This window comes from Octodon degus, unplaced genomic scaffold (genome assembly GCF_000260255.1).
Source record: "Octodon degus isolate 3935 unplaced genomic scaffold, OctDeg1.0 scaffold00153, whole genome shotgun sequence".
Taxonomy (NCBI): Eukaryota; Metazoa; Chordata; class Mammalia; order Rodentia; family Octodontidae; genus Octodon; species Octodon degus.
In genome coordinates this window covers 1,907,331-1,927,474 of record NW_004524729.1, presented here as the reverse complement: position 1 = coordinate 1,927,474, position 20,144 = coordinate 1,907,331, and the positions used below count along the sequence as shown (strand labels likewise).

At 58.9% G+C, this 20,144-nt stretch overlaps 2 protein-coding genes and 1 non-coding gene across 8 annotated transcripts in view; 1 reads left to right on the top strand and 2 right to left on the bottom strand.

The window, feature by feature from the left end:
• The window catches only part of Arhgap8 (Rho GTPase activating protein 8), a 41,796-nt gene extending 31,653 nt beyond the window's left edge, over positions 1 to 10,143 (bottom strand). Inside the window, exon 1 of one of the 4 annotated variants that reach the window (XM_023702523.1) lies at positions 10,072 to 10,143. Coding sequence is in view for 1 of the 4 variants with exons in the window: in XM_023702522.1 (XP_023558290.1) it covers positions 9,337 to 9,363 (27 nt within the window). In the remaining 3 variants the exon portion in view is untranslated. Of the gene's footprint in view, positions 1 to 9,336; positions 9,421 to 9,932; positions 9,985 to 10,071 lie in introns of those variants that run through there. The other 3 variants (XM_004642454.2, XM_023702524.1, XM_023702522.1) reach the window with 3 other exon arrangements.
• LOC111812950 lies at positions 111 to 213 on the top strand. Its single transcript, XR_002818315.1, has one exon. It is a non-coding gene; the product is annotated as a U6 spliceosomal RNA (small nuclear RNA).
• Positions 10,144 to 16,176: 6,033 nt separating the features above from the next.
• Prr5 (proline rich 5) overlaps positions 16,177 to 20,144 on the bottom strand; it is a 37,605-nt gene continuing 33,637 nt past the window's right edge. For all 3 annotated transcript variants that reach the window (XM_023702525.1, XM_004642394.2, XM_023702526.1), the window contains 2 exons: positions 18,236 to 18,371; positions 16,177 to 17,024 (listed from right to left, as the gene is read on the bottom strand). In XM_023702525.1, the coding sequence (XP_023558293.1) occupies positions 16,585 to 17,024; positions 18,236 to 18,371 (576 nt within the window). In that variant the 3' untranslated portion in view covers positions 16,177 to 16,584. The remainder of the gene's footprint in view (positions 17,025 to 18,235; positions 18,372 to 20,144) is intronic.

Here is a 20,144-nt window from a genome sequence, read left to right as displayed (position 1 = left end):
GGTTCGATCCCAGTGCTACCAAAAATAAATAAGTGAATAAAACCAATTGTACCCTAAATGCAAACAGTGGACACAGCAGCAATTAGAAATTTTAAATCCATGAACAGGGCGCGCTTCGGCAGCACATATACTAAAATTGGAATGATACAGAGAAGATTAGCAGGGCCCCTGCACAAGGATGACACGCAAGTCTGTGAAGCCTTCCATATTAAAAAAATAATAATAAAATAAATCCATGAACAATAAAATCAAAATTAGAAAATACTCAGGTGAAACACAAGAGGGGCCAAATCCCAACACAGCAAACAACCAGACATCACTGAACAAAATTTGAGGGGCTGCAGTTGGTGAGATACGGCATGCGCACGGGCTGAGAGACGCCAGCACTTTATGTTTGTTTGTTGAGACAGGATCTCACTGCATAGTTCAGGCTGCTTCTGTACTAACTACATAGCCCGGGCTGGCCTTGAACTTGCAGCAATCCTCCTGCCTCAGCCTCCTGAGTGCTAGGATTACAGACGTGCGCCACCATTTCTGGCGAATGACAGCTCTTTAAACATGTCAGCACTCCTCGAACCGCTCTACAGAATCACAGGCAGTCCCAAAGCAAACCTCCACAGGCTTCCTCACAGAAGTTACCCAACTGAGTCCAACATCTATTTGGAACTAAAAGGGACCTGGCAGAGCAAAGGTAATTTTGAAAAAGAAGCGAGCCGAAAGGCTTCCTGATTCCAAACCTACCATAAGGCGACAACACAGGTTCAGCACGGTACAGAACCGGGCACCAGAAGGCAGGGTCCAGAGCCGCACACGGGTGCTCAAGGCTTTCCGAGGAGTTTCAGGCAGAGAGCATGGGCCAGGGCCAGGCACCAGGCAGGCAGTGACTGAGAGCAGCGTGTTCACTCAGGGCCATGGCTGTCCCCCCTCAGGGACAGAAGGTCCAGAGATGAGCACGTCAGTCAGCCAGCAAGCTCCACCTGTGACCGTGGGGTAGGCTGAAGTCCTTTCTGGTGTGCTCAGCCACCCACTGATGAAGAATTTTTTTCTTTTTTTGGTGCTGAGGATTGAACTCAGGACCTTGCACTTGCCGGGCAGGTGCTTATGCTGCTGAGCTGTCTCCCCAGCCCCTGGTGAAGAATTCTTGCCTGAGGTTTAACCCGAGTCTGATTCGGCCTCCGGAGCTAGCTTCTAGTTCACAGGCAAGATCCCAAGGGGAGCCTGAGAGGGAGAGACTGCGTGCTGGGTGAGGCGGAGACAGCAGGGAGCTGGCCGTGCCTCTGGAGCCGGTGACATCGGTCTCGGGCACCTCAGGGGTTCTGGTTCCTGATGAGTGGCTCCAACATTTCTAGACAAGGGGCACCTGTGCAGGTGGCCTGGGCAGCTGGGGACAGTAGGGAAGTCGCTGCTGGCTTCTTTCATGTGACAAATGGTGTTGGGGGCTGTGCCTCCTGTTCAGGATCCCTTGGGTGTGGTGGCAATGACTGTAATCCCAGCAGTTGGAGGCTGAGGCAGGAGGATTGCTGAGAGTTCGAGACCAGCCTGGGGGCTTCAAAAGTGAGCTCAAGGCCAGCCCGAACTGCATCGTGAGACCCTGTCCCAAAAGGAAAGAAGTTTCATGTACAACCTTACTCAGGTTTCTTTTCTTTCTCTGGGTGGGGGAGCGCTAGAGACGGAATCGAGGCTTTCGTAGATAGCTCCATCCCCAGCCTTCTTCATTTTTATTTATTTCATTTTGAGGCAGGGTCTCTCCAAGTCACTGAATTCCCCCAGCTGGGCCCAAATTTTCAATCCTCCTGCCTCAGCCTTCCAGGGGGTTGGGATTATAGGTGTGCGCTCCTAGGCCAGGTAGTAATGTTTCTGAAAGGTTCCCATAGCCTGAACAATTTCCACACAAGCTGTGGAGGGACCACAGTGGGCAGGAGGCAGCCCCCGCCCAGCTCCTGTGCCCTGGTGATATCAGAGAACAAATGATGGCTGGGAAGGTGCAGACACCTGCCAAGGTCCCCAAGTGGGTCCGGGCCACCTGTGTCACTCCCACCTCCATCTGTGGCAGGTCAGCTTAGACTTGGTCTTTGGCTTCTAAAAGTCCCCCTGCACTGTACTGTGTCCCTCTATTGTGCTTGCAGAAACCTCCTTCCAACACATGGTGTCCTTAGAGGGGAACCCCAAGGGCTGCGGCATCCACAGTGACCACCGTTTCCTGAAGCCCCCAGTCATCTGCTGGTCTGGGCTGGACACCTTTTTGAGCGACTGAAGAGCTCAGCCCAGGACTTTGACCCCTCTGAGCCAGGAGACGGAGCAGGAGTTTTCCCTGCTGCTTCATGACTTGCTGCCAAGTTCCCGGGCTGGCGGGGCAGCGCTGGCGGGACTCCCAGGGCAGAGGGCCAGGAGGGACCCAGCAGGAGAGGGAAGACAGTAGAGCAGAGGCCCAGGGGAGCCAGGAATGGTGTGCAGGTGCACACACACATGTGCACACACGGGCCTGCGTCCCGGCCTCTGTCCTGCATCTATGAGCCACCTTTAGTCTAACAAGTGACTCCCCATCAGTCCCTCCAAAGACCCACAGTATTTTACCCAAAGACTCGGCCTGCACCCCAGCTACCCAGGGTGGCACCCCTATTATCTCATCCTGGAGGACACGGCTCTTGAGGCAATGGAGGCCACAAAGCCGGATCCAGTTGAGCCCAGATCCAGTTGAGCCCCTGGAGCCCCAGTGTCCCACCTGGACTGCATCAGGCCACATCTGGAGGGGAACCCGGCCCTGCCCACTGTGAAAGAAGCCCCACCACAGGGTGCAGCCGGGCAGCTAGCCAGAAAGGCGCAGGGCAGAGAAGTGAGCTGGGAACTTTGTGCCCTCCATCACCAACCCTCAGCCGCTCAGCAACCCCTGGAAGCCAGGCACAGGGTCTGTCTCTGCCCCAGGGGAGTGGGGAGCTCAGGCCACCTGTCAGCCCACTTAAACCCCAGGACAAACCAGGCATGGTGGGGCATGCCTGTCGCCTAACATTCTGGGAGGCTGAGGCAAGGGCGTAGAAAGTTGGTGCCCGCCATGGGCAGCTTGGTGACCCTGTCTCAAAGTGAAAACTCAAGAAGGGGCTGGGCATGCAGCTTGGTGCAAAGGCCCCGAGTTCAATCCCAGCATCACCTCTCAGAAAAAGCAGGAGTCTCCCCTTTTTGGAAAAGCCCTGTCCCTGCTCCTTGCCTCTCTGGACCCCACCACAGCCTTGGGCTCCACCACACTGGGCCTGCAAGCTGCACCCCCAGTGTTCCCAGAGCCATCCTGTGGCCTTAGCCAAGGACAGACCCACCACAGGCTGCTGACCAGCATGAAAACAATGTTCTGGGGTACAGGGTTCCAAGCGGACACAATCTCCCTCCCCAAGACTCAGGCACCACCCAGGTAGCCTCCTTGCCCCCCACAGGGGTGAACCACCAGACAACCCCCACTGTTCAGTCACCCTGCTCTCTGAAAACAAAAAGGTCGAGGAGCATGGCCCGAGAGCCTGCCGGGGCCCCTGGGACCACACACACCAGCTGCGGGGCCAGGGAGCTGGCAACCTCTGAGGCTGGAAGGCTCCCGCTTCTGCTGTAGCCGAATAGCAGGATAGTGACTCCTTTTTCCTTCTCAAACTCAAAACCTCTCAACCCGATCGCTTATCTCAGAAAGCACAGACGGGGCTCTTTGTTTCAAAGTTTGCACACTCAGCACAAATGTGCCACACAACGCTCAGGCCCGGCCTCGGCAGTGGGTGGAAAGGGTGTGTAGGAGGCGCCCCAGCCCCTTCCCTGCAGTTCTCTGTGGGGAGCACAGCGAGGCTGTCTCATCGATGTCCTGTGGGTTTGGACAAGGGCCAGTAGCCCTTCGACTCCCTCCTGGGGCCCACAGTGGGGAAGCCCGAGCCACAGGCAGAGACCCAGGAGCGTGTGGGGCCACAGGCAGGGCTGCACCAGGGTGAGGCCTGTGACTGACCCTTTCCTGATTCAGCCTGGCCAGGGACAAATGTCCAGGTGCTTGATAAATGTCAGGGTTTGCATCGCAGTGGAGGTGTCTGTGGGTGAGATCTGCATTCAATGAGGTGACTTCAAGACCACGCAAGGCCCTTGTCCTGCCAGTGAAGGCACTAGGAAGGTGCCAGCTCAGTAGTGGGGCTGGTTCCTGGAGACAGCAGCAACCTGAAGCTACCCAGGGACACCTCCCATCGCGGCATTAACAGAAAGCCGGGTGTGGCCCAGGCGGCTCCCAGCACCTGTACTTTTGAGGCTGCCTCGATGTCCCGACTCCATTTAGAATGTTTCATTTGCACGGTGACTTTGACTTGGGGGACAATCAGAATGTGCAGGGCAGCAGACCCGGTGAACAAGGTGGGTGAGGACGCAGCGGCCCATTTCCACAAGCCCGCCTGTGTTCGTGGGCGCTGGGCAGGGCACTCGTTGGCCTAGATCGCACCTCATACAGACCCTCAGGAGAAGGCGCTTCCAGCACTGCTTCAGAAAGTGGCAAGAGAGTTCAATCCCCTGTTCGGGGGAGCGGGGGGATGTGGCAAGAACGGTGGGGCAGGCGTACTGGGGAGGGTCCAGGCAGCAGGCCTTTGCCCATGTTCTAACTTTCATCGGATACTCTGATCATATTTGCTGGCACTGGGACCCAGGACCTTGCTCTGCCACTGGGCCACAGACACCCCAGCCACCAAGTGTAGATTTTTTTAAATCACCCCACAGTCCCCAGCTGCAGGCCCACTCTGCGCCCTCCTGACCTCTGCTTAGGAGTCACCCTTTCTACCTCGCATGTGCGGGGCGCCTCGCACTCCTGGCACCCGAGGTCTGATTCTAGCCGCTCTCAGCCGGGGAGGAGTGGACTCTTATCTCGCCACCCTCTGGCTAACGTTTCCTCCGGTCCCCAGCAACTGAAGGCTTCATGAAGACGGAGCACAGGGTGAGATGGGCTCACATAGCGCCTGAGAGCCCAGTACAGGGCCTGGCACAGCTAGACCCTCGCCCCAGGATGCTCAGCGACAATAACCACGCACTGCAAAGCAGGCTTTCTCTGGGCCCAAGGAGCTCTACCGTCCCCAGCCTGCTTCACCTCCCCCAGCTCACACTGCCTGCCGTGGCTTGGGCTCTCGTGGCCACCCCTGTCCCCCCCAACACAAACCTGGCAGGGGGCCCAGCCTCTGGGACCCACATGGTGGGGCTGACCACAGGCCCCTGTCGGAGCCTGGCATCAGGGCCTGCACCGCGCACGTTATGCAAAACGGGTTTCGAATCACCCAACTACTCTATTTATAATTCATAGTAAAATGGTTTGTTGCTGTAAAAATATACTTGCACATTACACAAATAGACCCGTGCTGCGATGATGTTAGTGCTGCAGCTACAAATTAACACCTCCTTACCTCGGGCAGACTAGCAGCGAACAGAGCGCAGCGGAGCCCACGTGCAGGGCCCACAGATGAGGGCTGGGCGGCATCGGCAGCACCTGCGCCCTGCTCACGACTGTGTCCGGCAAAGGGCCTTGGGGACTGGGGGAGGGTGGCATGTCACCCTGGCCTGACCCTCCAAGGGCTAGGCAAAAGGGGCTTCCCTAGGACTCGTGGGAAGTTACGGGGTTTCCCCAGCTCAGATGGCAGGGTCCTGGGCAGCTCCACAACTAGCAGTTTTCACACTTTTGTCTCAGTGATGCCACATATTTGCACACCCATTGTCCACTCCTCACCTGCTCTGGTGGACAGCACGTGACCTCGGCTGGGCCGGGTGTGGGATGGGAGACCGATGGTGGGCCCGATCCCTGGGTAGGGTGGCCAAAGGGGACACGATGATCAAGCAGCTGCCTGGAGCCACTGCATGAGCTCATCGCAGACCCCGGGCCAGGCACTCTCAAAAGAGCACAGCTACTAGGGCCACCGGCTCTGTGGTGGCCATCACAGGGACCAATGTCACAACTTGGAGCTTCGGTCCAGCCTCGAGGTGCACGAAGTCCAGCCCAGTCCCTCCAGTGTCCTCATCCCCAGGCGCTTGCTCTGGTGGGCACCTCATACGTGCAAGGTACTGAACACACACACAAACACACAATGCACTTGCACACACTGCTCAACAGCTGGCCTAATAGGGCCAGAAAGATCTTATCACCCCTCTCAAAGGTATGTGTGGGGACACAAGCCCGAGCCAGTCGGCACTTGGCAATTTCCCCAGCCACTGAAATGCGTTCACTCCGGCCCCCGAGGCACCAGGAAGTTTTCTAGATGCTTCTAGAAAGTAAGACCCTGCTCTCCGAGTGCCCTGGAAGGAGCTTGTCCATGCAGCTGCTCATGCAGAGGCGGCCTGGATGGCTACAGCTGTTGGATGGCTACCCAAGCCCTGCTGTTAGGACCAGGCCCCTCCCTATCCCCACACCTCACCATATGTCAACCCTCTCCACATCCAGGGCTCCTATCCTCTTGGGACAAAACTCAACCCCTGAAGTCTGGTTGAGCCTGCTGCTGTTATGCTCCAGGGATCTTGTCCTACTCCCTCTCCCCCTTGACACAGCCTCTGCGCCTGCCCCAGGGCCTTTGCACCTGCTGCTGTCCTTTCTGCCTGGAACCTGTGGACCTAGTTAAGGTAGGTCTCATCCTCACCCTTGACTGAGCTCCAGTTCCCAGTTCAGGCTGAGTGCAAACCTGGCCCCTCTGGCAACTAAAGGAGCATTCGTGGGGCAAAATGAATTCCACTGTGACCTGCACACCCCACTTTACAGAAAGATCTGCTGCACCTAGGCCAACCTAATGAAGACTACCTCTCGCTGGAAAGGAAAGTGCCACAGGTCCCGCAGGGAGTCCAGGCCACCTAGTGCCTCTCAGGACGTGGACCTGCTCTGAGACTCTCTGTGAGCCATCCCGGTATATCCCAGGTACACATCCAGGAAATGAGCCTAAGCCCTGACCTTTCCATGCCTGAGGCCATGACCAGGGCTTAATCTGGCCACCTGGTAACATCACACTGAAAACTCCACACACTCCAACATACAGCTCCATAATGAGAACCTGTCTGGCGGGGGAGAGAGCCCTGTGTCGGGCTTGGTTTACCCACTTCACCATGCCTTCCTGCATCTAAACATCGCATGTGTGCTATAAACAGGTACCATTTTTAGTTTCCCATTACACCTTCACAAGGTTGGGGAAAATAATTAAAAATCAAAGCCAAGGGGCCAGGGAGAGGGCTCGGTGGAATAAGTGCTTCCCTGGCAAGCGCAAGAGCCTGAGTTCAATCCCTGGTTCTGCCAAAAAAACAAAAAGGAGGAAAGAAAGGAAGATAGATCAAAGCCAACAGGGATTCCCACTGCAATATGTGCAGAGTCTGAGGTCTGAGAACAGCTCTAGAAAGCCCAGAGAGCCAGGAAGGGGTGATGATGGAGTGCGCCCGGGCTGGGGTGCTGCCGGGCTCGCTGTGCGTCCTGCTTTCCTGCAAATATCTGAAATTCTCCAAACTTAAAAAAAAAAAAAAAAAAGTGAGAAAACAAACCCTCTCTGTAAAGTGAGTGCGGGGTGTAATGAGAGCACCACCCCCCAGTTCTACGGAGGAGGTACCTGTGAGCCCTCCAGCATGCCAGGGGTTCAGCCTCCTGCAGAACCAAAGCCCACAGAGCCACAGCCCAGACAGTGCCCCTGCCCCCGTCCCCTCCAGCTGCTCTGATGAATGTCCAGGTTGGGGAGGAGGGGACTGTCCAGTCCCTTCAGGGAGTTTCCGGAACCTTCACCAACCCAACCAGTTTCTTCCAAGGGCGCCTCGCTGTACTCCCCCCAGCTGAGAGCTGGTCTCTGCCCTGAGGAAGGACGGGTCTGGGCCCTAGTGCAGAGGCCTCCCTGCCTCGGGTATCATATCCCTGTATCCCTTGGGTAGTGCGGAAGGGGCAGACCCTGCCCTGGGGACCACCCTGCTCTTGCACAGAATTCACAGGCTTCTGCGGCAATCTGAGGAGAACAAACAACCACTGACTCGGTCACACCAATAGCGGGCTGGGGCCCGGGCTGTGGGCCCACGGTGGCGCCCGCGCACTCTGCTGAGCCCTGACTTCATTCTGCAGGGCTCCAGGACAAGCTGTGGCTAACAGCGTCCATTAGTGAGGAAAGAAATAAATCTAGGAGTTGGGAGTCACTCAGCCAGGGCTTCTGGCTCAGGGACCCAGAAAATTAGCATCTGCTGCCAGGAGTTCCAAAGAAACCCCAGAGAAAGACAGCTGGGCTGGGACACAAAAGCATGGGGCCCACCTGTGACCCAGCCCCCAACACGGCCTTCCCCAGAAGGGCTTTTCTCAAAAGCACCCCTGGGGGCCTGGGAGGCCTCTGGACACCCACAGCCTGACTCTTGGGTACTAAGTTGAATCAAAGAATTGGAAGGAGGAGTTAATTTATCTAGAAAGAAATGGACAGCATCAGTTTTCTGTCCTTAGGAGAATTTCAAATTCTTGTAACACCAAACAGCCAGCTGACCCGGGGTGCAGAGTGGTGGACACTGTGGCTACAGACAGCTGGCTGTTGACACCCTCATGCCTCGGCGTCCTCATCTGTAAAAGTGGATGGTAACAGTCCCTGCCCCGGACCCAGAGGTGATGGTGGAAGGGGCACTCAGTGTTGGGTAAGGCGTGGTGGTCTCTAAGGACGGTGGCCACCCCAGGGTGGGAGGATGGCCGGCAGGTCCTTTTACAGAGCAGAAGCCATTGCGCAAGAAGGAAGGTGACCTGCTTGGCAACACCAACTCTCTGCATTTCTTCGGCTTTCCCACCTTCAGGCTGCCCGTGCCTCAGTTTCTCCATCAGTGAAGGGAGGGTGGGAGCAGGGAATGGGATGAGAGGCTAATGGGCTGGAGGCTGATCTCAGGTACCTCCAGGGTGACCGACCTGCTCCTGTTCCCTTTAACCTCGTAGTTCACAGAGCTTAAGACCAGCTAGCGTGGTCTAGTAAATGCCACTGGCTGGCGAGTCCCCAGACTTTAGTCTCGCTGGGCACATTTCAATGACTCCAGGACCTTCTCTGTCCGCATTGTCACACACCGCATCTGTCACGAACGCAGGGGCACTTCCACCCTCACCTGCACTTGGGAGCCATCTCTAGCCACCGAGAGCCACACCCTTCCCTCCCAGCCTCCCGCTCACCTTCCAGCAACTCCTCCAGGAAAACCCCTTCACCGTCTCCTGAAAGCCCCTGGCTTCTCCCACAGATACCAGAAAACTGGACAAAAGGACAGGGACCAGACAGGAGGCTGACCACGGACAGCTTTTCACAGAAAGCACAAACAAGGAACTCGGGACATAACCCGAATATCCCGAGAGCGATCAACCCAAGACTTTATTTCCGTCCTCACCTGGACAAACGTCACCCTGCTCTTCATAAGCGGAAGGAGGGACCTACGCGCCGCTGGAGAAAACGTCCCAGCGCAGCCATTAGAAGGGCGGCTCTGTCCCCGCCCCGTCCCCGCGGGCCACCCGAGAACTCAGGAATTCCGCCCCTCCCCCCCCGCCCCTCCGCACAGGTTTGAGAAAAGCGAAAGCAGCAGGCGCCGGCTTCGGAGGGTGACGGCCTTGGCTTGACCCTGACTCTGTGGACCCTGAGGGAGCTGGAGCGTCCGGGCCCCCCTGAGCAGCGGCGCAACACCTGGTTTGCCTCAGTTTCCCCCATCTGTGCGGCGGGAAGAAGCCGCAGGCCTCTAGGACTGGAGCCGGGGCCCCGGGCGCGCTCCGACCGGCGCGATCCTAACGCCCCGGGTAAGGGACTGGAACCCAAGAGTTGGGGCGGATCGAGCCCAGCACAGAGCACCGCGGGAGGAAAGAGGCGAGGGAGGGGTGCAGGAGAAGGGAGAGGACGAGGGACAAGCCCGGGGCCAGCGGGTGCCCCCTCCGGGGCTGCTAGCCCCGCAGGGCGCGCGGATAACATCCTGCCCACCCACGCACCCCAACTCACCCAGGAGTTGTTCCGCACCCGGTCCTGAGGCCCTCGCTCGCCTGGCCCCGCCCCCGACCACCGGGCCCCGCCCCGACCACCTGGCCTCGCCCCGAGCTCACCTGGCCCCACCCCGTACACCTGGCCCCACCCGGGACACCTGGCCCCACCCCGGACACCTGGCGCTGCTCCAGGGCCGGGAGCGCGGAGCCAGCCAGCCAGCCGGGTTCGCGTCCCCTCCCGCGCGGCCTGTACAGCTCTCCCTTTGCGCGACACGTTCGCCCATCTTAAGGGCTGTGCCAAGTGAGGCGGGACAGGGTGAGATCTGCGCCCTCGGTGGGGTGCTGAGCCAGCAAGCGCCCCAGAGCGCGCGCGTAGGGCCCTGTGTGGTGCGCGGAACAGATGGGGACAGGGACCCGAAGCCACAGGCGCCTGTGCCAGGCCGGGATGGGGAGCTTCCTGGACGCCTCCAGGACGCAGGCGGGTCCAGATCTCTAGAAGGCGCTAGTTTTGTACTGGCCGCCAGGGGGCCTGCCTGGGAGTCAGAGCAGCTCCGTTGGAGGTAGGGGCGTCGCCCACCTTCGCCCTTCCACCAGGCCCCTATCCCCCTAGACTTTCCTCTCCGGGCCTCAGGCCCCTGCACCCCAGCTGTACGCGCCAGCTTTGCCTCCTGTCCTCCGCCCACAGCCTGGAGCCTGCAGCGCAGTGACCGTTCCATGCGGCCCTTACACCCCGTTCTCCCACTGGCCTCAGCCGACCTGCCTCGCACTCATGTGTGGTCCATCACCGGCCTGATGGCTCCTTCCTGAAATCGTCACACAGTGCCACCACCTGTCCCCACTTCCAGGGCCCCGGGGCAACCCAGGTCCCCTCACTTCTGCCCATGCCCCTCAGCAGCTGAGGTGGGGAGGCCCTGAGGGCCCTGCCCTGGTGGTCACTGTCCCTTCCCTCCTGGTGTGTGTGTGGGCTCCATTGTCCCCAAGTCCTGCCCAGAAGGGGCCTGGATGCAGCATCTCTAGGGCCACTTAGGCCTGGTTATCAGGTACAGAAGCCAGGACAATGGGGAGTGGGAGCAATCTGGTCACAAATTTGGTGGCACAGACCACCCCCGATCCTGTGCAAGGCTCCACCCCCTGCCACCGGGCAGCGCAGGCTGTCCTAGGGGACCCACGGACCCCTTCCTGGATGACTGGGGAAAGCAGGCCCCGGCCTCCCTCTCCCTAGGAACTCTAGGAACCCCAGTGCTGCAGTATGCACTACCATGCCCAGCAATTTAGTCAACATGGGCCAGGAAGCTTCTGCATCAGGAAATGAGGACCCAAAGAGAGGGGGACCTGCACAGTGGTCCACTGTGGAGGATGTGATGGAGTGCGCAGGTCGCCGTCCAAGGGGGAGCTACCCAGGCCTGTCTATCCAGGTGCCTCCTCTCTGTGTTGCCTTATCCCTGGAGATAGGCATCATCCTTTCCTCTGAGCATAGGGAGGGCAGCTCTCAGATGAGGCTCTTAGGACCTGATTAGGGGACAGTGAAACTGGAGGTTGAGAGCAAGTCGCTCCCTTCATGTCCTCAAAAGCCCAGGTGCCTACTGGAGTAGTAAGTCTTGATCTCCATCCCTGGCAGCTGTCCTGTGACCTGGAAGGGATCCAGTCTCGGGACAGAGCAGAAATGGCCAGGAACCAGGTCCTTGGTCACTAAACCTAGCCTATCTTGCCTCTGGACTTCAGCTAAATACACCCAGAGATTTTCTCGTTTAAACTAACTTGAGGGTTTTCATTCCCTGCCCTCCAAAGCACCCATTTTAACCACATCTTCTGACAACATGCGCAGAAAAAATATCCCAGGGAAGACCTGTGAGTGGCTGATCCGGAGATGCCGTGACCTCTGGCATGAGGCAGAAACTGGCAAAGTCAGGCCAGGCTTTCATGCGGTTTATACGGGCTAAAGGTAACCGTGAAATACAAGGGGCGATTGCAAAACGTACCACAGTAAAAGGCACATTGCCACGGATCCCCTTCAAAACCCACCACCTTGCTTAGAACGCGCTCACCCTAGCTTTCTCGCAGCACTTTCCCGAGCAGCCTTCCCAAGGGCGATCCAAGCTACACCACCTGCTGCTGCCCCGCGCCGCCCAGTGGAAAGGCAAGCTCGTAACACCACAATGCTGTGCCCTCATCCGCCCTGTTCAAGGACCTGGCACTGTGTGATGACATGGGGCTGTTCCCCAAAGTCCAAATGACTGTGAAAGGGCAATGTTCTGAGCTGATGGGGGACATCGAGGCAAGCATGACAGCACAGTGCGGACAGCTCCTTGCACACTCAGCCAGTATCCGTCCCCGCAAGCCTCTTACTGTGCGAAGAAGCAGGACTGTCCTTGCCTGCGGGTTGTCCAGCTGACACCACCCTGGGCAGGGGAGGCACTCAGGAAACCAACACTGGAACGGTCTGATGTCTGCTGCATCTCAGCCTGGGGTTAGATGGGGCAGGAACCTCTCTGTGTCAGAGAGCATCGGGGAGATGTCTTGCCCCTGTGTCGCACAGGCCTGATTATGTTCTTTTACTGCCCAGTGCTGATTTTCAGGGGGAGCTGAGGATTGAATCCTGGCCCTTGTATGTGGGGACATTTTTATTGCTACTATAAGAGTAGTTAGTCTCTTATAGAGAGAGGGATGCTGCAGGATTTGTTTGTTTTGTATTTAGTACAGGGACTACAGGGTCTCACTACGTAAATCAGACTTGAAGTGATCCTCCTGTTTTCAGCTTCCCAAGCGCTGGGATTATAGGCGCATGCCACCACACCCAGTCTCAATCACCCTGGGGGGGTGGAGCCAGCATGGCAGGCTAGGGATTGAACCACCAACCTCTGCATCTGCCTAAGCAGGTGCTTTAATCCACTGAGCTATCTGGCCAGCCCTAGGATTTGTGTTTTAAAACTGAACTTCAAAAATACAAGCAGTGCCCCTCCACCCGGTTGGCATATCCTGGCAGTGTAATTTCATGGCATTCAGAGACAATGGGCAGTGCCCCCTCCCTGCCTCTCTGTCCTGTGAAAATCTTGTATGGATTCCATGACCACAGCTCAGTGGAATTAAAAGATTCACAGTAAAGCACTAACGGTGGCTGTGCCTCCTCCGGAGAACGCGGGTGTGTTCCACCACTCACAATAAAATGGACAGACACAGAAAAGAAATGTGAAGCCCAGGCCCCTTCCTTTCTTCTGGTTCCCCCCAAGCACTGTCTCATCAGTAATCCACCAGTTAGTCATTTCCTTTTGTTACTATAACAATAACTCCTTGCATTTCAAACGCTTCACCATAGAAGAGGAAGAGAATAACAACATGGAATGAAGGCATTACATCTGAATGGTATTATCCCTGGCTTTATTAGATTTGCTCTTACACGTTTATGGAGGCAGAGAGCTGGTTCTCCCCCAGCGGCAAGTTCCACATTCCTAACTGCTGGGCACGGAGTGGTGAGCGGGGAAAGGCTGGCCTTCGGTCCCAGGTCTGGGCTTGGGGTTTGTTTTCTTCCAAACTGTTCATTCTGCCAACTCCCGCAGCTAATGCCTGGCCCGCCTTGAACTTGATTAAATTGCGAAGGCAACATTTCCCTCCTGGGTGGGTGAGGCAGCCAAGGGGTCCCCCAGGTCATTTTCCAGCTGCCCCCTCTGTGGGTCAGGACGCTGGACCCCCGGGGTTAGGGTTTGCCTTGATGCTGTGCAGCCAACCCCAGAAGCAGCGCCCTGGACCCATTTTAGAGCAGAGGCGCTGGGTAATCAGTATGGTTGAAACAGAATGCGCTTTCTATGCCATGCTATCTGGGATGCTTGGGGTCTAACGCTGAAACCCTTTTGACATAGCTGACAGCCCCTGCTCCTGATGCCCCTGTTGACAGGGCTGGGTACACCAGCACCAGTGCCTTCCAAATGCCTTTGCTAGGTTGGAATTCCACGCCTTGCCAGACAACTGGTCTACCCAGCATACTCTGCCTTGACACTAGGTGGTTATCAGTGACAGCTTCTGTCCCTGCGACACTCCCCCTGCCCCATGGGAGGGTGGTCCTAGACCCACATGCTGGGGGAGGTATTTGCAGCAGCGACAACCAGCTTGGGAGGTGGGGGGAGACCACTTGGGCAGCCTGGGGCTCAGTGGGTGTCGCCCTAGTGGTGGCGGCGGTAGTGAATGTGGCCCAGGGAGACGTGAGCATCCGTGCTGTGGGCGCATCGTGGTACAGGTACAGGATCTGCACACTGGCTGAGCATCCCAGCCTCCCCACAATTCCCTGACGCTGCGCCCTGAGCCGGGCTCCTCAGGACTCCAGGCCCTGCTCTGTATCAGCAAGCTCCTTCCTGCATGATCAGCCGGGCCCTCTCCAGCAGCCTGACACAGCCTCGCCTGCTCTCCATGTGCCCACATCTGCATGGGAGCAGAGACACCACCGCTCAGACTTTGTATTTGGAAAGATGCCTGCTACACACGAGGAGACTGGGGCTGGGTGACCTGTGACGGTCACACAGCAGCCAACTCTGAGTCACGATGGAGGCCTGGCTCTGCCTGCTGGGTGTGCCGGACACTTGGCACATGCAGTGCAGTGACTGGGTCAGCCCTGACTTCGCTCAGGGACCGCTGACTCTAGGATGCATTCGTAGTCAGGCCAGGCCAAGCAATACTGCCGTAACAAACGTCCCCTTCCTGTACCAATGTCTCATGCATGCCGCCTGTCTGCCTCCTACCTGGCATCTGTCCCTGCCGAGGGCACCCCTGACAATAAACTCCAGCTCCAAAGACAGAGTGCCTCTTCAGCCGGGAACTCACTGGCCAGAGCCGGGTTAGTCTCCCCCAAGCCCCAAGAGGACAGGAAGTAGAGAACAGGGGCCCCCTGGAGGAGCAGGCGTGACCCAGGGTCTTGCCAGCATCAGCGATGGTCCTGTGCCTGGAGGAGGCTCCTCCACCCCACCCACCGGGTCCTGCTTCTCCCAGCATCTCCGCTGCACTCTCCGGGATAGGACCACCAGTAAAACACTGGGGTTCTGCAGAGGGGCCCATGGGGTACAGGGGACAGTGCACCTCACCTAAGGGAGGCAGCTGTGGAGAGCTGCGGGGAGTAGGCCTCGCTGTCACACACACGCACGCATATGCATGGCTACACATGCATCCCAAGGGTCAGCTCCGGGAAGGGTGTAGACAAGACCTCCAAAGCCCACAGGGACCCACAGCTAGGCTTTCCTGGATGCCCCCTCACTGGCGGCTCTGTGGCTGTGGGGCAAGGCTCTCCTGTCTGGCTCCAAATGACCCTGCTCTGCCTCCAGGACAGGCCTGAGTTTGCTGACCCATCCAGAGCTCTGTGTCCCACCTGTTCTCCTAACCTGAGCCTAGCTGCAGCTAGAAACGGCTCCAAGGAAGGAGCTGAGGATTGAGACTGCAGAGGAAGGGCTGACTGCTCTTCTTCGGCCACTCCCTGCTCCCCGCCTCGGGGCGTCTGCAACCTGGAAGGCCCTGGACATCTCTGCTCCTCCATCCACAAGTGGCCTCTGGTCCAGCCATCTTGCTTCCTTCTGGGCCGCCTGATACCCATGGCTCCTCCTCCCCAGAGACCACAGGAGCTTGTACCTGGCCTCCTGCTGCCCAGCTACCCGGGGACAGGGAGAGGGCTCGCATCACTATGCCAGCGCCCTTGGATCGAATGACTTTTTTGGTTGAACTGGGGATTGAGCTCAGGCCCTTGCGCTTGCCAGGCAAGCACTTACTCTCCTGAGCCATCTCCAGGGCCCCTGCCCAGTGCCCTTGAGCAGCAGCAGCTCTGTGGCCTGGTGCTGAAGGTCACTCATTGGGAGGGGCCTCTGCCCTCCCTCCTGGCCCAGCCTGTGCCTGAGGACACAGCACACACCCATGTGCATGTGCCAGCTCACAGGGGCGTCCTGCATGCCTCCTCCTAGGGCTCTGGCAGCCCCACAGTGCCCTCAGTTCCTGCCCACGTGGGCCTGGGTCTCAATCCTATTCCGTAGGGGACAGAGGCTGTCCAGAAAGCTCGCTGTCTTGTCCTGTGGCAGCATCAGCACACTGGCTGAGGCTCAGGCTCAAGGTCACATCCCTCGCATAAACTCCATCACCCATCACTACACACACAGTCACTGGACCACACACATGTGCACACACGCTCACAGCCCGGCAGCCTCCCTACCCGCCCCCTGCGTCCAGGACGGCCAGCAGGGCTCTGAGAGGTGCGACCCTGAACATCAGGGGCAGACACAGCCAAAGTGAGCTGACATTTTATTCCACACTGCCTGTCCTCCAGGGCCCCCTCAGGCAGAGGGAGGGCAGGTGGTGGCCCAATGCAGCCTGTGGGGACAAGGATGGGGCTGCTACAGAGCCCTGCCCCCTGGGGCTGATCTGGGCCATGCAGGCAGGCAGCACCCATTCAGTCTGTGACGGATGTGGACACCGCCAGTGTGGCAGGCAGGGATGCAGTAACCCCCACACTGGACACTCGCTATGTCCCTGGTGACACTAGAGGTGACAGCTTTCACTGGACGGGAGCAGGGAGTATAAAGTGACCGAGGCAGTGATGAGGTTGCCAGGGGGCTGGCGAGTGGGGACAGTAGAAACTTCTTGCACGCACGCAGGCACCATCAGGACACGTTCTCACGTGGTCAGGAAAGGGCTGTCAGCCCTGCCACTCACACGATGCTCTGCCGGCCCCCGGTCCTCTCGAAGTTGGGCACCCCAGAGCTGCTGCCCCGGCCAAAGTCAATGAAGATGCCCTCGGAATCCGAGTCTGCTGACTCCAGGGTCTGGTCCAGGGTCTCGGGGCTGGGTGCAGAGGCGAGGGCTGGGCTGGACTTGGGGGACTGGGTTGTGGGGTACAGTCTGCTGGGCCAGGGCCCCGAGTGGGGTGTTGTGGGCCCCTGGCTGGGTGTATCGGTGAAGCCCTGGGGCTCTGGGCAGGATGTCATCTCGGACACCGAGTGCCTGCGGATGCTTGTGCCACCAGCCGCCGTGCCCTCTGCCTCGTGCTCGGCCACTGGATTCAGCAGCGGCGTGTTGTAGCTCTTGGAGCGCACCACGGGGTTCTTGGCCAAGACGTCCCCTGAGCGGGAGCGGCGCAGGAGACGCTTCTCTGTAGGGAGAGGCACACGGCTGCATGCAGAGCGTCCCCATGCCTGGCGCTGTGTGCCCCGCCCTTCCAAGGGTTCACCCTCCGCCTGGCCGGGCAGTGGGACCGCAAGCCAGGTGCCTAGGTTCAAGTGTGCACCTGTGTCAGTGACGTCAGTGCTCTGCGCCTCTTTCCCCACCATGTATGCAATCTACAAATTGTAGGGAAATGGCAGCTCCCTAACATTCAGCTCCTGCCTTTTTAGGCCTGGTATCCCAGAGATTGGGGCACAAACCCACAGAGTAAACTGCAGGGGGGACAAGGGTGTGTGACAAGGACCCGCAAGAACTGTCACAGGGGAGGGGGAGGGGGAGGGGAAGATGTCAGGGAGGTCCACCGCTCTGAGTGTGGAGAGAGCCGGTGGTCAGTGTGCAGAGCGGTGGATTGCAGGGGCCCTGCAGTTCCCCATAGTGACCACTAGGTGGCAGGGTGTAGGACAGCAAGAGGCCTTTCCTGGAAGGCTGGAGAGGTTGGGGGACCCCTTGTCCAGGGTCCAGGGGCAAAAGGGCTGGGGAAGGGCCATGCTCACTGGCTGTAGGACCTGCCTGAACCACCCGGTGGAGGAAGAGGATTCCGTCTAGGGGGCAGGCACGAGCTGCCACTGCAGATAGAGGAGGAGGTTCCCAAGTGGTCCTCCTACCGCTGCAGCTCCCACCCTCCAACCCTGTGGCCACTGCGGGGACTCAGTCACCCACTGTCCTGCTAGACCCGAGCCTCGGGGGGCGAGGCTTGGTCTCCGGTACCCAACTGACCTTGCGGGCGGACGAGAAGAGCACTTTGGCAGCTCTGTGGACACACTAGGCCACCCCCATCCCTCCTCTATGGGTCTTGGTGCTGCCCACCCGAGTCCTCCCCATCCTCCCTGGTTAGGAGCAGGAAGTCCTGAGGCCCAGGCATTTACAAGGACTCTGCCTTCTTCCGACATTTAAGACTAAGCCGGACTGAGACCTCCCGGGAATGGGATGTCACCACTCATCTGCCTGTGGGTCTACAACCCCTCCTCGCTCCACCGAGTGCCCTGGCTGGACCGCTGGGAGTTTGCTTCAGGACGTATGCTTCCCCAAGGGACGCTGGTCCTCTCGCTCTCTGCTGTGGGCCTTCACCTGTCTATCAGCTCATAGGTGGGCGGGGCTTGCGGCCACTCCGCACCCACCCAGGACCCAGGTGACCCCTACCCAGAAGGCAGGAGTGGACGAAGGGGCCCTCGCTTGAGTAGAGGCCGTAGGTGCCCAAGTAGGGGGACACCACCTTCTGGACCAGTGTCTCCAGGCGCAGGTAGGCCTCGGTCGTACCCCTGGCTTCGTGCACGCCCTGCAAGACAGCAAGAAGCGGGGTGTGGTACGCGCATGCGCGACACATCTCTGTGGTCCCTGGCCTTGCCACCCCCGCTGCTCCTGAGCCCTCTGTGCTGCTCCCCAGCAGCTGTGTTGTCCGGGAAGCCCAAACCCGCCTCCGTCCACCCACAGGCTCCGGGACGCCAGGCTCCTGAAGCAGCAGTACCTCCTCCCCACCGGGCTGCCTCTGTCCTGGGCCTCCCGGTTGCTCCTGGCCACTCTCCCTGCCACCGCCCTCCACACAGTGGGCCACTGAAGCTCCTCCCAGCCCCCGATGGGGGCACCTCGGTGCAGCTCCAGCGAATGCCTCCTGAATACATGATCGATGTGTGAATGAATGGACGCAGACAGCAGGGCTGGGACTGCCAGCTGCCGACCCTTGGGGAGAATGCTGAGTGACAGCCACGCCAGCACGTGGTGACAGCCAGTGTTCAGGATGGGCTGTAGGAGACTTGGTACCAGGCAGACACAGCTGTGACTCATACAGGGGCAGCAGTCACCTGGTCCCCAGGTTGGCAGACTCACAAGCCTGGCCAGGACTGGGGATTGGAGGTGGTAGTGGAGGTCCCCACCCCCTTGGACTGTTCCTGCCCACAGCAGTGGGGACAAAAACGTGCCCCTGGCCCTAGCACTGCTTCTGGAGCCGGGCTGCTATCTCAGGGACCTTCTGCCATCTGTCTTTAGAACCCGGAGGAGCTGTGTCCCCTGCCCTGTTTGGGTCTCTGGGCAGATGTTGCGGTGCTGGGGTTGAATCGGGTTCTCAGAAGGCCCTGCAGTGGTTGTGACCTCAGCCCCACTCCAGACCCAAGATAGCAGGGGTCAAGTTCACTGGGACAGGCACCAGGGGCCTGGGCAGCATCATCTGTGACGGCTAAACTGATTGGTCTGGGAGCCCTTTGGGGGGTCTGGTGGGGCACACCCCTGGGTGTGCTGGGGTGGCTAGGGAGGTGTGACCTTGGGTGCCAGGCCCTCTTCCTGCCCCTGGCCCTCCCACGTGGCTTCCCTGTGCTGGTTCCTGGCCCCCATGACCTGAGCAGCTTTGTTCGGCCAGGCCCTCTGCCCTGCTCCTGCCTCAGGCCAGGCAGCCACAGACTGAATCCCGAAACCCTGAACCAGGCTGAACTCCTCCTCCTCCAAGCTGTGGGTGTGGGGCGCTGCGTGCAGCACCGGGAAAGCCACTCATCGATCACTCAAAATGGAGCTCTGGTCAGGGCAAGTGCACAGACTGGGGAGCCGAGCCCATCCCGGAAGCTGCAGGAGTCACAGCAACCACCAGGGGTCAGCACAACCCCACCCTGGCCTCCCAACACCTTCCGGGGTACCTCATAGCCCAGCTCCCCTGGAGTCCATGGGAGGATTTTCTTGGGATTGCTGCCCACAACCCTCACACCTGCCTGCCAGGTAGGAGGTCTTGTCAAACAGATGGGGACACCGAGGCCCAGCTACCCCACAGCCAGGCCAGGCAGAGCTCCTGCTGGCTCTGGAACCCTTTGCAGGTTCCCCCAGGGCTGCCCTGAAGGGATCTCAAAAGAGGGTTCAGGAAGACCCACAGGGCACTGCAGCCTGAGAAGCAGGGCGGGGCACCCGGGAGACACTGCCGGCCCGGCATCTTCCCTGCCTGCCTCTCCTTCTCTGCCTTGCAGGTTTTCTCCAGGTCCCCAATTCCCCAGCGGGCCTGGCCCTGCGCCCATGCGCACACCCCACCTGCAGCACCAGCGCACACCCCACCTGCAGCACCAGCGCACACCCC